Source organism: Caretta caretta, chromosome 2 (assembly GCF_965140235.1).
Source record: "Caretta caretta isolate rCarCar2 chromosome 2, rCarCar1.hap1, whole genome shotgun sequence".
Lineage (NCBI taxonomy): Eukaryota > Metazoa > Chordata > Testudines > Cheloniidae > Caretta > Caretta caretta.
In genome coordinates, this window is record NC_134207.1 from 53,014,213 (window position 1) to 53,030,861 (window position 16,649).

Here is a 16,649-nt window from a genome sequence, read left to right on the forward strand (position 1 = left end):
CTTAAAGACCCAGCTCCTGGAGCCATTTGAGGATGATGTGATAATTTTGCCTTTCCTTTCAAAAAGGACATTGCCAGCCCGCTGGGTTTCAGAGAAAAAGCTTGAAAACAGGAATCCCAAAGACACATAAACCAGCAGGCAAGTATAAAAGAACCCCCTGGTTATTATTTTTAAATCGACTACTCTCTGAAGTGACGCTTGCGATTTCGTGGGGCCTGATCCATGACGTCTGAACGCCTGGTAGCTGAGGGGGCCGCTCGTGTCCGGGCTGGTTCGTTTCCAAGAAGGCCGGAGAGGGGCGCCGCCGGGGCTGCCAATCACCCTGCCTCTCTCCCAGCACCTGCCCGGCTCGAGCGGAGAATCCCAGAGGCGGAGCAGCGCGGGGCTCACGGCTCTGCCCCCCCAGCCAGGGGCGCCGCCCCTCACCTGCTAGCACCTTGCAGCTGCCCCAGCCGCAGGGCAGCTCCGGTCAGGTGGCTGGCGGCGGGCTGACGTGGCCGGGAGCCCGCCCTATATGAAGCCCAGGCGGCGCTCACGCTGCCGAGCCTGACGCCGGGGGGTGGTGACTGAGCCGGGGCTGCACGGGAGCAAGGCGGCGGCGGGCTGTTTCCGGAGGGCGCTGGCTGCGAGCATGGACCCCAGCAGCGAGCAAGGTACGGGGGGCTTTCCCGGCCGGGCGACCGCTGTCTGCCCCGGCCCCGTGGGGACGGGAGCCGCTGGGGGCGGCGGTGCCTGGGGCCGCTGGCGGGGCGGGGCTGCCCGTTCGCCGGCCCCCGGAGCAGCGGGACAGGGGAGAGAGGAGCAGCCTGACTGCAGCGCCCCGGCCCCTGCGCTTCCCCAGCCCCAGAACCCTCCCGCCTCTGGGCGCGGCGGGCGTGGCCGCGGCAGCCCCTCCCCTGGCGCCGCAGGGCACGGCCCGCGCTCGGGGGCCCTGCGCTGTGTCCTCCCCCTGCCCTGTCCCTAGCGGCATCCGGGAGCCGGGCGCATGGTGATAAGCGGCCGCTGGGCAGCGCTGCTTGTTTGCATAGAGATTAGCTGCGCGCGCCCTCTGGGAGCCGTGGCAGCTGCTATAGCTCCGGCGGTGGCTGGGGGGCGGAGGAGTGAGGAGAGGGCGTGGAGGTAGCTGGCCCTGCCTGGGGAGACTGAAAGACCTAAACTCCCCATAGCTTGGCTTCCTCTCGATCTCCCCCACTGGGACCTAGGCACTTCCCAGCCCTGCTCCTACTGTGCCCCTCTGCACTAGCCTAAGACGTGTCTCCTCTCCCCCCACTCCCTTACTCCTGCGTGCCAGGCGTGACACCAAGCACGCAACCTGCTGAGATGCTGAACTCTCACTACTCCCATTTGCTTTTGTGGGTGATCAGCACCTCTGAAAATCAGGCCTGAGGTGGACCCAGCTACTTGGTTTAACTGCCCAGTGGTCCCCGTTAAAGACTTTGTATGCTTAAAAAAAAAAATCTGCATTCTTCTTAACCATGGTTTCGGAATAGTCTGTATTCGCAAAAAGAAAAGGTGGACTTGTGGCCCCTTAGAGACTAACAAATTTATTTGCGCATAAGCTTTCGTGAGCTACAGCTCACTTCATTGGATGCAACTTAACCATGGTGTCTTCTCTACTAGAATGTTGAGATTCTATTTATGCCATGTAGTTGTAGCCCTGTTGTCCCCAGGATACTAAAGAGAGGAACTTGTCTCACCTACAGAGGTTGGTCCAATAAAATATATTGCCTCACACAACGTATCTCTTTAGGAGTCTACTTACTGAGGATTGCAGCCTTCCTCCTATCCCTATTCCTTGCAGGTCAAACGGCTTACATTTCTAAGATAAAAGGTGTCTGGCGTTGGCCCCTTACATAGGGTGAATGTAGCTGATTCTAAAGGGAATGATTTCGCTGCATGAATGCAGCTTTTAGTGGAATGTTCTAAGATCAGATTCATGTACGTACCTTGAGACTGCTTCTCTGTACAAACACAGGACTGGCATTTGCGCTAAGGCATGATCTCTGCTTTGCACCAGAGAATAAAATCCAATCTTGAGTATGACTCTAGTTTCTACCTTCTGTACACATACAAGATAGAATGGAATTACTCTGATTTAGCCTCTAAGATGTTGGGTAATCTTCTAAAATAGCTTATACATTCATAGTTAATAACTGTACCAGGCTCAGGTGAATGTCTTAAAATGCAGGCTAAGCATTTATATCCTTTATTTCTAATGTGCTCAGCACTCTGGATATCTTATGACAGTATAGTAAACATGGATTGAAAATCAAACCCAACAAAACACCTTCATTATAGGAATCTGGATGGGGGATAGGGATTACGTTAATTTTGTAAACCGGGTAGTGGAACAGTTCCAGTAAAATATTCTAATCGGCCAAATCTTCTCTGGTAGAAGTAAACATCCAGTATTCCTGTAGCATGAAAGAGCTGCTTTGCTACAATAAATCCAAGCCTTAAAACCACCAAAAACTACTAGCGGGAGAACTGAACCCACTAGTTACAAATATGACTTTATAGTGTGGAGTGGATATTGGTAAGGTAGGGGGCAATGCTCTAATGAAGAAACCAAACCCTGCTGCCAAATCCACCTGGAAGGAAAAAAAAAAGTTGGGTGCTGGGATTTATTCCTTGAGCAGGAGTGCTAGGATAGTAGTTGTCAAATTCCTCACCAATAGCTAGACTGGAGAAGCTTTGTTTCTTCTCCCTTGCAGTAGAGGTACGTGGCTGTGGGAGGGGAACAGATAGTGAGGATGTTGAGTAAGTGGACTTTTTTTTTTTAAATTGGTCTTCCTAATACTAGTGCTCACAACTTTGCCTAACAGTAGGGAATTTGTATGATGTCCATTGTGCTGCAGCCCACAGGCTTCTGAATTGCTATAGCAGAGGCACTGCAGCTGTTTGTAGACCTTGGAAGGCAAAAATTCATGGGCTTGGATTTCCTTTATACACAGAAGGCTCTTTCTCGCTTTTACAGCATCACAGCTCTCTTACTGCCTTTATAGTTAACTGAAGCTCCTCTCTTGAGATTAATCATGAGACTAAGGGAAAAAGTGAGTTGAATCTTGCACCTTAAGGTGGTTGATTATCGTTGGGCCAATCTGTGACATGACCTGTTGCTCTAAAATGCTTTCAGGATATTTTACACAGTAGCTTTACATAGCAACGTGCTGCATTATGCACCACTGACGTCTCCTGGGTGGAATAAATTAGACCTACTGTATTTCTATAAACCGCTTCTTACACTGCCTGAGCCATTGGTGCTGCTCCTTACCTGGTCAAGCTTGATATTTGGATCCAAGTGCCCTCATTTTGTATCTTCATGACACGTGTTCAAAGTCACAATGGGCTAAATGTAAATGGCTTGTCTTGGTGTAAACAATAGACTGGCATGCCTCCAACTTGGACTTTATCTAGTTTTGGCCATAACCCCTTTTGATCAGAGGCAGTGCACTTCAGTTAACTCGCATGGCAATGCAGTTGGCCTGATTAGACTAAACTAAACAAGTGCATTAGTCTGTTAACCACTTTTTTTAGTAGAAGTGTACTGCATTAGCTGATAATATAACTTTAAAAAGACAGCTGTGAACTTCTCTGCATGTGCACAACAGAAGGAAAGCATTGCCTGTAAAATAATTAGTGCAGAGGGAAAAAAATTGTTAGTGAAAGTACTGAAGTACAACTTTCAGTTTTACTTAAGTCCCATTGTAAATATTTGTGCTCCTAAGTCACTTTGGTAAAATTTAGTGCACATCAGTGCAGCAGGATTTATGTGGCACCTTCAAATATTGTCAGGTACTGAGGACATGATCCATTATGCCTTGAGATTGAGGTCTCAACTTGGTGTTTTACTCTGCAATGTAATTGTAGACTTGTATGTCAAATTTTAGTTTAACTTTATGTGGAATGGTATTAAAAAAAAAAGTGGATGTTGCCAGGGTACCTCCACTGAACTCATGTGAGGGCCTACTAAGGAAAACGTGTAGCTTTTACACTTAACTAATCTGGTCAGATAAATTCAAAGTGCAATATTTAACAACTTGCATCAAAGTATATTTAATTGAAAAAATTACTGTAGGGTAGACTTTATTCCAAAGCAGCTATTCCCTGAAAGTAATAGCTCTGCATTGAAACATGGAATCTGCAACAAGATTGACAAGACTTGTAGAGTGAAATACTTGCCTCTTCCAGAAGCCACTGTCTCACTACTGTCCACTTTAGGAACTTCAAGAGAATGTTTCTCTGAATTCCCACTTCTGATCTCCTTGTACAAAATGAGAATATACCCAATTATAAAGTCAACTACTCTGAAATAACAGGACTCCTGTGTAGTGAAGAAAAACCTAGTTAAATCAGTTTAAAAAGAAGGCATGCAAGAAACTAGTCTAAAGAAATATAGCTGTAAGAAAACTCTAGTACAGGAGACATGGGATTCTTGTTCCACATTTGATAGGCCTGCACTCACCAATGACTTACCGCTACAGCGGCCTGTCGTCTTGAGGACACATCTAATTAGCTAACTGGGTGTCTCTTTGGATTGTAAACTTGGCTGACAATACTAGTCTTGTGTGTCTCACCATCAGAAGTTGGTCCAATAAAAGATATTGCCTCACCCACTTTGTCTCTCTAATATTCTGGGACTGACATGACCACAACAATACTAGCCTAGTCAGCCAAACAAACTCTTGCTTAAGAAAGCATAGTGTCAGTAAGCTGTATCTCATTGACGCTTGGTGGCTGCTGTAAACTCAAAAGGAATATGGGGAGGAGGGTGAGAAGGCAACCCAGAGGTAGTACAGACAACTGGTAACCAGCTCAGCAATAGCCAGAATGCTGAAAAGATCAACTTTGTTTTAAAACTAGCAAAAGTTGGACTCTTCTTGCTTTGTCTCTCTCTTTTCTGGGTGGTGTGGAAGGAAAACCTCATTTAGATGCTGTATATAAGATTATGGCTACAGTCTAGGAGATGTCTATGCCATGAGCAAGATAATTGAAATAAGTTTGTTGGTCTAACAGTGAGGTTTGTGAATGAATTGTGATGCATACAGAGTGATAATAGTGAAACTGCCATGTAACCCATGTTTCCACTTAGTAGATGTCAATGCAGGGTAGCAACCTTGTAACAATTAAGTTGACAGCTGCATTCTCACCCTGTGAAAGTGAAAAGAATCTTGGATGGCTTAATAGCTGTTCCTGAATTTTTGTACTCAGCTATAGAATGTTAAATATGAAATTAATTGTAAATAGTTTGGTTACTCAAAACAGTAAACTTTAAAAATACACTGGTAAATGCATCTCAAAACAAACAAATTAAAACAATACATGGAAATGAAGAACTTCATAAACTTAGCAATTAATACCATAAACTGGGTTTCTTCACACTTGTGCAATAGAAAGACTTGTGTAATGCTGGCTAGAGACTAGTTCTTTGATTGGAAACCCTGCAAGAGAGCCTTTAGTTTAAAACTGTTAGCACTAGAAGTTTTACTTTATAGAACAAAAAAGCAATTTACTAAAACTAGTGGATGTCACAGCATCCATTTAAAATGCTACTTAATGCTTATTCAGTGTTAGTGTTATTTATCCCAGATGCTCTTTCACTTCAAACTAATGCTGATATATCATGCAGTCTTTTGCTTTGTGGTGCTTGTAGTCCCTGAGAAGTAGGGTCTTCACAGGTAAATAGACACTAACTTTCTCAGAAACCTGCCTTGGTTACATACTGACAGTTTCCCACCCTTAAAGGCCAATTACTTGGGGCTAGTCTACACTGGAATTGCTACAGAGCTCTCCTATGGGCGTAATAAAACCACCTCGAGAGGCGGTAGCTATGTTGGTGGGAGAAGCTGTTCCACTGACCTAGCACTGTCCACATTGGTACTTGGGTTGGTGTAACTTATGTCATTTAGGAGGATGGCTTATTCACACCCCTGAGCAACATAAGTTATATCAACATAAGTGGTAGTGTGTACAAAACCACAGGTCATTGTATACTGTCAGCATTCCCACACCCGCCTCAAAAACCTAAGCTTACAGAGTTTAGTCTGAACAACTTTTAAATAGCCTATTACACAAAATACCTGAAGCTGTGTGGTTATGTATCCTTTTCAGCAGTAGAAAACATTGTACCAGCATTTCCAGCTTCTGCACAGTGTGGTAGCAAGAGACATCTGAGCCCTGTCTATGTTGGCTCTGACACCTTTGCCAGCACGAGTGCAGCTCACCATTGCTCAGAAAGCTGGCGCAACTTCAGTGCAGATGCGACCTATCGGTATGATCAGATCAGAAATGGCTTAACCTTGAATGCTTAGTGACCACATGCCGCAAAAACGTCTCCATGACTTACCAAGACTAATCTGTGTTTGGTTTTTGGTCTTGTTTTTTGTTTGTTTTTGTAGAACTGTATTCTGCTCAGACATCACAATTCGGTGCTGGTTTCTTTTACCTGCACTTCAGCAGTTTTCCACTTCTTGACCTGGAGAAGAATCATAGCGTGTAAGCTTTTCACTCCAGTAGTCAAGAGGATTTTGAAGTGTTCTGGGAGTTGTGGTACATTGAGCTCCTCTGTTCTATTCACATTGTTATACACGCCCAATATAAGCATCTCTTTCTAGAACTAGCAGTCTGTATTAAGTCTGTTACATCAGAATCCATTATATCAACCCCAGTGTGGAGGGAAGTACTGCTAGCAATACTGGGAACTTTCCTCACATTGACTCTCTAAGCACTAATGTTGCATGTCTAACGTCGTAGCTAACATGAATGGTGGGGAAAGGAAAAAAATGTGCTTTAAAATCAGGAGTGACAAGCATAACTTCACCAGGCAAATAGGCCACCCATATGACTAAGAAAGTAAAACTGGAGAGAATTTAGCTATACAAAAAAAGTCCCATTTTACTGTGCCCAGAGCAGATCTCCCTTGAACCTCACTAGGTTGAACTTTGACCAACTAGTCAGTCCATACAAGACCCATCAAATTCTGCCCTAGTGAATATGGTACGTTTGTCAACTTGTATCAGTTGGACTCTTGTATCAGTTCTTGTCAAGCTTGTTTGAAAAAATCAGACTTGCATTCAAAATTAATCTACACACTTCAAAACTACTTTCTTCACAAAACTTTAGAGATAAAGTTGCACATGGCTAGACAAATGGGAAATGAACAGTTAAGGGATCATGCAATTCTCACTGTCAATAACTCTTCAGTATCCTGACATCCAACTGACCTTTTCTGTAGGTTTTTGTTGTTTGTCAGCTTCACCTCTGCATATCTACTAGATAAATAGAAATTGGCTTTTTATTCCTATGTTATAAGGCCAGAAGGGACTACTGATCTAGTCTGACTCCTGCATCACCCTGACCATAGGATTTCACTGAATTAAATTCCATTAGAACTAGAGCATGTTTTAGAAAAACATCCAATCTTGATTTTAAAAATAGGATTTTTATGGTGTCCAAGTAACTTGTTTTGATCTCCTGTATATTGTGGCAAAACTTAGTGGTAAACTGTTTGGGTGGGCAGTGTAAATCAGAGGGAGATAGTTAGAAATCCTTTTCTCACAGGAGACAGGTTGGGTCCTGGATGGCTAACTGGAAATGCCCAGACACTCGAATGCTTGTGGGGAGAGGTGTGTGGAAGGCTGAGGAGCAGGATGTCTCACTCTGGCTCTTCCAGCTTTTTTTAGACCCTCATTCCCCCGACAGCTTCATTGCCTGCGTGTCTCTGGTACTCAGAGCTTCCCCAAGTACCAGCAAGATAGTTGATATGAATCTTATCAGTTTCACAGCTGCCCATAACACTCTGAGCAGCTTTAGTGAAACAGAATAATTCTGAACTTCAGTCTGCTGCTTAGCAAAGTGAGTAGCAGCTGAGATGTGTCATTTGTCTCTAGACTTGGAAGGGTGCCATTCCATTGACAAATACTTTGTACTTTCAGCAAATGGAAGGGCTAAATTGTCTCTAAATGAGGATTACATTTTCCAGGAAAACTTCCTATCTTATCTCTGTTGTAAATGGTACCCCTAGCTATCTTTTAGTGTTGCTCCTATTAGGCCTGATCTACACTTATGCTATAGAGTATTTTAATTCTACTTGTAAGGGGTATGTCTTTTTTTTTAAACTATCAGTTAGGCTATTGAGAGCCCTAATGTAGATCAAGTTATGCTGGTATAAAGTTCTCTGTACTGATATAGATTATTTTGCTTTGCCAGGCTAAGCTATATCAGTATATGCATTCTTACACCCATACAACTGCATCTATACTAGGGGAATTTTTTCTCCATGGGCCAGATTCTTTCCTGTGACAGAGCATTGATCTGCCTAGGAAATGGGGGGAGGTCTGTGTCGGAGTTGAGTGAGGCTTCCTGACTTGCACCAGTCTCTGAGATTGAAGAAGCCTCTGGCTGTTCTAAATTCCACCATTGCTACAAGGGCTCTGTTAGTATCCAGAGCTATGTCATGCTTTTTCCCAATCGCTTGCATTTCTGACACCAGGGTGTAGAGCAGCTGGTGTAGGAGCCATTTCTGCCTGTTTATGATGGTAGAAAGCGCTCCTATGCCAACACAAAGGGATCTTGGAGAATCTACCTTCATCATAGCAATGTACAAAGGTGTTGGCCTGTTTGGCCTATGTACTATCTATAATTCTGTAAAGTATTTTGGGATTTGAGATAAAAATGACATAATTGTATCCTTTCAGACAAATAGCGTGCAAGATGGAAACAAAACAAAAGTTAGTGTTTCCATGGCAGCAGAACAGTGTAGGAACTTTACCTGAATGCTAAGGATTCCTGAACTAACTTACAGAAAATCTTATTGTAGACTTAATGGGTTTTTTGGTGGGTTCCCCCCTGAACAGAATAATAGTCCAGGTTGCTGACCTCTGCTCAGCAAGGCTATCTTAAGGAATCATAAGTGGCTTCAAAGCAAAAGTACAGCTTGACTGAGCTTGTATCAGAAAAGCGCACAGCTGCTTCTGATGGAGAAATCTTCCCTAGTCTTAATATCTTGGCTTGAGGTTCATTGTGTGGGGGTAGATGGCTCACTTATCCTCATCCTTGGGTAGACTGCTGAGAGTAAGCCCCAAAAAAATGGGGACTGGAAGGGAAAGATGGTGCTACAGTAAGACTACTCACTGAATTGAGGTGCTACTATATGGCCAGAATTTTCTGTGAGTCAGCTTAAGCTTGGACCCCATATAGATTCTTAACATAGAGATGCTGAGCACATGGAGATGTACTTAATTCTCAGGGAGAGGGGTAGGATGGAATGGAACTAGGTCATCCTTAGCTAGATGCCTACATTGAAGCCCCTAAAACTAAAAAGTCAAGTCTCTATCACTAAGGCATACTGAGCTTTTATGTGGGGGGGTGGGGGGGGGGGGAGAAACAGAGTGAAGAACAAGCAGAGTGTCCTCAAATGCTGAAGTGTGGAAATACTAGAAAACACTTTCTAGTGCGAGTCTAAAATCTACTGTTGATAAGGGGAGAATCTCAGCTAGCCAACCAGAAATTAGTGCGAAAAAAGGAACTACTTTCATGACTGTAAAAGTTCTGCTCTCCCTATTTTGCAGCTGTGCTTTGTGCCCCTGTTCATAGCCCAAGGAACACCATCCAGAGCATTTACTAATGTTGAGTACTTAAAATCTACTCACTCACCAGTTGCAAATGGAAAGCTTTTTCCTGGCAAGTTTCTGTAGCCAGTTCTGCAGAACTGAAAAGTTTTTAAATAAAATGTTCTAGTCCTTGGCTGCTGCAACCTAAACACTAACTGATAATGTTGTATCTCTCTGAATCTGCAAGGATGGACTCACTACCGCTGTTGCTGTTAACTCTTACCTAGCAACAGAGCAAAATTTTCCTACTTCTGGGGGACGTTGAGCAGCACAAGCTTCCACTGGACTTAGACCTTGTCTATACTACACAGTTTGTCAGCAAAAGGCTGTTTTGTCAGCAAAAGCTATGAAGCTGTGCATACTAAAAGCTACTTTTGGTGGCAAAACTGTTTTGCGGACAAAATAAAACCACCTCAACAAGAGGCATAGTTTTTTGTGGCAAAGTTAGTGACAAGGTGTCAGTGTAGATGCTGCTGTTTGTTGCCCCAACTGGCCTCCCCAGTATCCCACAATGCTCACCATGACTGCTTTCTCTCACTGTTTTGAACTCTGCTACCCTGCATCTAGCTATGCAGGCATATGCCTCTCCCCATCAAAGCTCCAGGAAGCTTTGACATTCCACAATGTGGAGAGCTAAGAGCTGCTGAGGAGGCTGTGGAAGAACTTGGAGGGAATCACAGAAGTCCATTAATGGGAATCAGCTTGCAGAGCAGGCTGCTGCTGTGGGGGCCCAGAGGGGGAAGGAGAAGAGAGACTGCTGTGCAGAGCTGGGCATTGATGCGGGGAGGTGTCCTCCTCCCTTGCCTCAGGTTTGGATGCTCAGGCAGCTCTCTGAACTTAGAGACAGCATGCTAACACACTCTTCCCCAACACACACACTCTCCCCTCGCTCTTCACTTGAAAAGCAGCTGTCAATTTAGTAGGATGCCCATGGAACAATGGGATTGAGAAACCTGCATCATGTGATGCTGTACCTGCCCCATGAGGCATTGCAAACCCTTCCCAAAGCACCCTGTGGCCAGTTGCACAGTGGGATAGCTACCCACAGTGCACTGCTTCCTGTGTCGATGCAAATACTGCTAGTGTGGATGCACTCTGCTGACGTAAGGAGCATAGTGTGGCCATGCAACAGCTGTTTTATGCTGCTTTAATTTTTTTGTCTACAAAACTCTGTACTGTAGACATCTCGTTAATCATAGACGAGTCAAAATATAGAGGCCAGGGAAAAGGTAGTGGCAGACTCCTTCCTCCTGTTACAAAATAGCCTAGAAGGGGGAAAGTGCTCTCTTCCAGCAGGTAATGGTAAGTGGAGCTTCAAATTTATCGGAGCCCTATAAGACACTGATACAAAAGAATGTGCCCAGCAAGGGATAGGGACAGCATTGCACCTTGGTAAAATCAATCAGCTGGGGGGGAGTTGAGCTTCTCATCAGAGTTGCTGCTGAGCTTCAGTGCAGGGAGAGCCCATCCTTGTGCAACAACCCTGATGAGTAGTTGTCAAATTCTTCAAGGCTTTTATAGCAACCTATCCTTGCTTATTTACTCTTCTAAATGGAGAAATTGACATGTACAGCTGCAACAGGCAGGTACTTCATGTGCTTTCCTTGTTAGGTGTTGACTCTTTTTTGTCTCTCTCAGAAAAAGGCTTTTTGTCACTGTGATCAAACAGCAAGTTCTGGCAGGTTTTATGCACTGCTGGAGAATATCTTAATGCATTAAGAGGCCAGCAGTGAGGTAACTGGTAATCCTTAAATTGTGGAAAGGTAGGACTTGAAACTCTGTGTTCATCACAGGATGTAAGACCCAGTCTGCTTGAGCAGGGTCAGAATTATGACTCTCAAAATCTATCCAATGTTTAGGACCTGTTCACAGGGTACACCTCTACCTCCATAAAGGTATCTCCATTGCTGAACTGTGTGTGTGGGGAGGGGGGGAAAAGAGGAAGAGAGGAAGTAATGGTAACTGACAATTGGAACAATTCAAAGTATTTGGATTTTCCATCATTCAAAGTCTTTAAAGAATGGATATCCTCTTCCAAGGGTATGTCTACACAGCCAATGTTAAAGTGCTGTGGCAGCGCTTTAACATGTCAGTGTAGATGCAACTCCAGCACTGGGAGACAGCTCTCCTAGCGCTGTTAAAAAACACAACAAAAAAACTACTTCTGCAAGGGCAATAGCTCCCAGTGCTGGGAGCACTATCTACACTGCTGCTTTACAGCACTGAAACTTGTATCAGTCATGGGTGTGGTTTCTTTTTCCACACCCCTGAGCAAGGAAAGTTTCAGTGCTGTAAGTGGCAGTGTAGACAAGCCCTAAAAGACATTAACATCACTTACTGCACTTCTGGAAGGAGCTCTGACTATAGTGGTGAGAGGCTTTATAAAACTGAACGGAGTAGTACAACCCAGAAGTTATGGGTTTGATGCAGGAATTATTGGATAAAAGTCTATGGCCTGTTATGCATGAGGTCAAATTAGATTAAGGCCAGAAGAGGCCATTATGATGATCTCAGAATTGATACATCCTCCTGTAAAGCACTAAAATGGGTACTGATTAGCTCTGCCCCATAGTTCAAGGTCAAGCTGCTAGGGCCCAAATTTTTAGATTTGATTCTTGAGTAATGCTGTGACTGAGGGGTCTTTAAAATTTTTAGGTTTAGATAACTGACCCTAAATATAGTAACATGCCCTGCTTTCAGGTATAAAAGTCAGTAAGAACTAGTCTCATTCTACCCACAAATATGCAGTGGGCAATTGGCTGGAACAGAAATATTTGTTTGTTTCATCAGGACATTATCAACTCTCGAATTTGTCTTCTGACACTAGCAGATTCTGAGCCCTATGGAGCAGAGGTTCCCAAACTTTTCTTAGTGCATACCCCATTCCCGATCTGCCAGCTGTTCCTGTACCCCTACCCCTCTCATCACTGATCCTTTGTGGGTTCTTAACACTACCTGTCTTTAGCCATCTGTCCATATTTCACTGTTACGTACAGTATATAGTGTGGCATATATAACTGAAAACCTCCTCCGATGAAGTTTTGAGCTCAGTTACGCTGGGCAATTGCTGGGCAACTGAACCTGTGCTGTACAGTGATTAGAGGTGAGGGCTCTGGATATCAGTTCTCTTTCCTCACTGGTACATCTTGAGATAAATTAACTACTGTATTTTATATAACATTCCCACAGTTTTAAAGCTTTGTCTGAGTAGCCTGTTATGAAAATGCAATAAATAAAATCCACTATTCTACAATTTCTCTCTTGTAGCCCCAGGGATATGTGTACCATGCCTGCTATAGGGGAAGGGCTGCAAATACAGGATGTTGTACTGTCCAACTTGTCAGCATTGCAGTTGACATCAAACTTGACAGTGTGCACGATTGCCCAAGGGAGAAACAAAAGAAGCTCAGCAGGCATATACTAAGCACTGAAATGAAACTGCTTAAATTATACAGTGTTCTATGTCATAGCAACACAAAACTTTAAAACTGTTGTCCTATTAGTATCTAGTATGTAACAAACAACCCTAGAGACAGGAAATCCTCGGTTCCATGGCTCTGCTTTCCATAACGTACACAGCATACACCTTGAATTCAGCAGGATTCTTTACAAATCCATGACTACAAGCACTCCCGAGGCTTGCCTGTATTTACAAAAATATACTGTCATTGACATCTTAAAGCAAGCTTCCATGTGTCAAGAGTGCTTTATCTGTATTCCCTAAACTCCTCTGCAGACTCAGTTTCTGCATAGCAACACAATGTTTAGAGGCAAACTCATCAGACATAACTTAAAATGTAGATATCAAGGTCTCTGCGGTATCTTTGGCTGGCAACAGTGTATGTAAACTCTTGTAGCAAATTACACTAGCATTCATAGCTGGAGCAGTATCTCAGTGTCGACAAGCGTGCACAACAAAATACTTAATCAGTGGTCATAGTCTGAATCTTAATAAAATGTAAACTACATCTTTTGTAAAAAGAAAAGGAGTACTTGTGGCACCTTAGACTAACCAATTTATTTGAGCATGAGCTTTCGTGAGCTACAGACTAACACGGCTGTTCCTCTGAAATACATCTTTTGTGAAGACTAATCCATTAAACAGGCTTCAGTTGTCACATTAATCATATGAAGTATTAATACAATGTGTTTTTGTCAAGGTTCCTTCCCCATTCTGAACTCTAGGGTACAGATGTAGGGACTTGCATGAAAAACCCCTAAGCTTATTCTTACCAGCTTAGGTTAAAAGCTGCCACCAGCAAAGTGTTACACAAAGAACAGGGGAAGTGCCCACTTGGAAAAGTCTCCCTTCCTCCCCCAAAATATCCCCCAAAGCACTATACCCCTTTCATGGGGAAGGCTTGATAAAAATCCTCACCAATTTGCATAGGTGAACACAGACCCAAACCCTTGCATCTTAAGAAGAATGAAAAAGCAATCAGGTTCTTAAGAGAATTTTAATTAAAGAAAAAGTAAAAGAATCACCTCTGTAAAATCAGGATGGTAAATACCTTACAGGGTAATCAGATTCAAAACATAGAGAATCCCTCTAGTCAAAACCTTAAGTTACAAAAAGACAAAAACAGGAATATCCATTCCATTCAGCACAACTTATTTTAACACATCTAACTAGATTGCTTACTAACTCTTTACAGGAGTTCTGACCTGCATTCCTGCTCTGGTCCTGGCAAAAACATCACACAGACAGAGAACCCTTTGTCCGTGTCTTCCCCTCCCCCCTGCTTTGAAAATATCTTGTCTCCTCATTGGTCATTTTGGTCAGGTGCCAGCGAGGTTATCTTAGCTTCTTAACCCTTTACAGGTGAAAGGGTTTTTCCTCTGGCCAGGAGGGATTTAAAGGTGTTTACCCTTCCCTTTATATTTATGTCAATGTTCATCTTTATTTGGGCACTAGAGCAGGATATGGATTTCTTTCCAGACTGAAGGGGTACCATTCTATGAACTCAGAGTAAAACAACACTCAAATGGATCTGTTTATACAACCTATACAGTAACAACTAGTTCCTTTATCAAGATTATTCCTGGTTGGCACTTCAGTGCCAACCCAGTTAAGAGGGAACTAGTCTATACCTCCTTTGAGTATTAATAAAAACATTCCAGTGACTTGCATCCACTAACAAAGCCCATGGAAATAATGCAGCTGCATGTCACTGAGGGCATATTTGAGTCTAGACAGTCCTCCCATCCTATGTATGAGAAGGAAACCCACCATGACTCCTATTCTAGGTAGAATCTGGAGAGCTCTCTGTTTATATAAAAAAAAAAAAAAAACAACTTACTGTAGCTGTAAATAGAATACACTTACAGAAAGGAAGACTAATGCTCTGGTTATTTGCTTATAAGAGTTACACTTTATACATTAATACTACAGTATTCAATTTTGAATATCCTTCAGTTTCTTACCTAAACTAAATGGACTTCCTCTTGATAGTTATGGCAGGGCTGCCCACTCTTAAACTTGGAAGGACACTGCAAGGTCTTCACTCCAGCCCTTAACCCAACAGATGGTGTATAAATGGGAAGGAAGAATAGGTGGTGGTTGAAAAAAGTTGGGAGAACAATCAAAATATTGAGTTCAGAAAGAACTCTACATATCAAAGCCAAACTATAAGAAAATAAGATGTCTCAAGTTTCCTTCATACTTAAGATCAGAGGAAAAACTCGTGAATAAATGTGTGGGTCTGGAGGAGAATGGGTGTTACAATAAAGCAAGCTTTCTTTTAAGTGTTTAGCATCTACAATCTTTATAACTTGACTATTTATATTAAATTCAGCTTTGGATGGGAAGGGAGTTGCTGCTGAGCTCTCCTTTCAAGCAACTAAGTTTTGGCCTGTTTATAGAAATAAGGATTCAAGCACTTTCAACAAGTGGAGAGTACTCTAGCACAGTACTGCTAGTAGAGAATGTCTTAATATGTTGGAAGTGCTGCTGATTAAATAATGCAGTAGGTTGAATGGGCCATTGAGAATTGCCTACATCATACTTGCAGATTTCAAGAACTTGGGTGTTTAAACCCTTCTCCCCCCCACCCCCCAAAAAACCCATACACCTTTGGCATCACATTCTACATTTCAGAATGAATGGAAAATAATCTAGATTAGTCACCTTAATCCCAGCAAAAAATGCTAGTGTTTAAATATTCTCAGCAGTTATCACACATGTGCTGGTGGCACCATGTGGAAAACAAGGCTTGTACACTTACTGATACAGTAGCCTAAAGCTCACTGAGTTTTCCATAACTCTTGCTTGGATATAGAGATTATTTAAATATCTAAACTGTTTCTTAGGTTGTAAACTGAGAATATAACATGCAGTCTGCTACTGAACCCAGTAACAAGAAATAGCTGTTAAAACTTTCACTATAGGCTTCATAACTGTGGATTACAATTAGGAAACAGGATGAATGCATAAGTGATTGCTGAAATCATGCAATACATTCAAAGTTCCAGTCACGGCTTTACATTCTACTTTAATTCTAGCTGAGAACTTGCATAATTCACAAGCTGAAGTGATCCCACACTTCAGATTTTTATTGTACACTTTGTACTGTACACTTGTAAGTGTTCATGGGTCTCCTGACACCCATGTTGCCATTCTTCAATCCACAGAAAATAGTACTAGATCTCTTGGCCATGCCACCTGCTTTCTGAATCTCCCCACTGGTTTCCATGTTCACTGCATCAAGTTCAAGGTCTGTCCTTCCAGGTTTTGCATAATTGTCTCTGCATTGTTCCATTAATGCCAGCTTTTACATGGGATTGTCCATTTGCCTTTCACTTAAACACTTTAAAATTCACCTGACCAGTTTCCCTGTGAAATATAAACCTTACTAGATAATTCCCAGTATAAACCTGCTGATGAGGGTAGATGAGAGAAACAACTTGCCGTCAGACCGGAGTGACTGAAGAAGTCCCACAAATGGAAAAGACAAGCATGTCAATGCTACTCCTGGTTACCAAATGGTTGGGCGGGATCAGAGCAATACTAAGGCTAAAACATCTGAACAGATTCCTAAC

General features: G+C 43.0%; 1 protein-coding gene across 2 annotated transcripts in view; it reads left to right on the forward strand.

The window, feature by feature from the left end:
• Positions 1 to 49: 49 nt before the first annotated feature.
• LOC125632585 (tumor protein D52) overlaps positions 50 to 16,649 on the forward strand; it is a 205,062-nt gene continuing 188,462 nt past the window's right edge. The window contains exon 1 of one of the 2 annotated variants that reach the window (XM_048841028.2): positions 50 to 138. Coding sequence is in view for 1 of the 2 variants with exons in the window: in XM_048841027.2 (XP_048696984.1) it covers positions 632 to 653 (22 nt within the window). In the remaining variant the exon portion in view is untranslated. Of the gene's footprint in view, positions 139 to 459; positions 654 to 16,649 lie in introns of those variants that run through there. The other variant, XM_048841027.2, reaches the window with a different exon arrangement.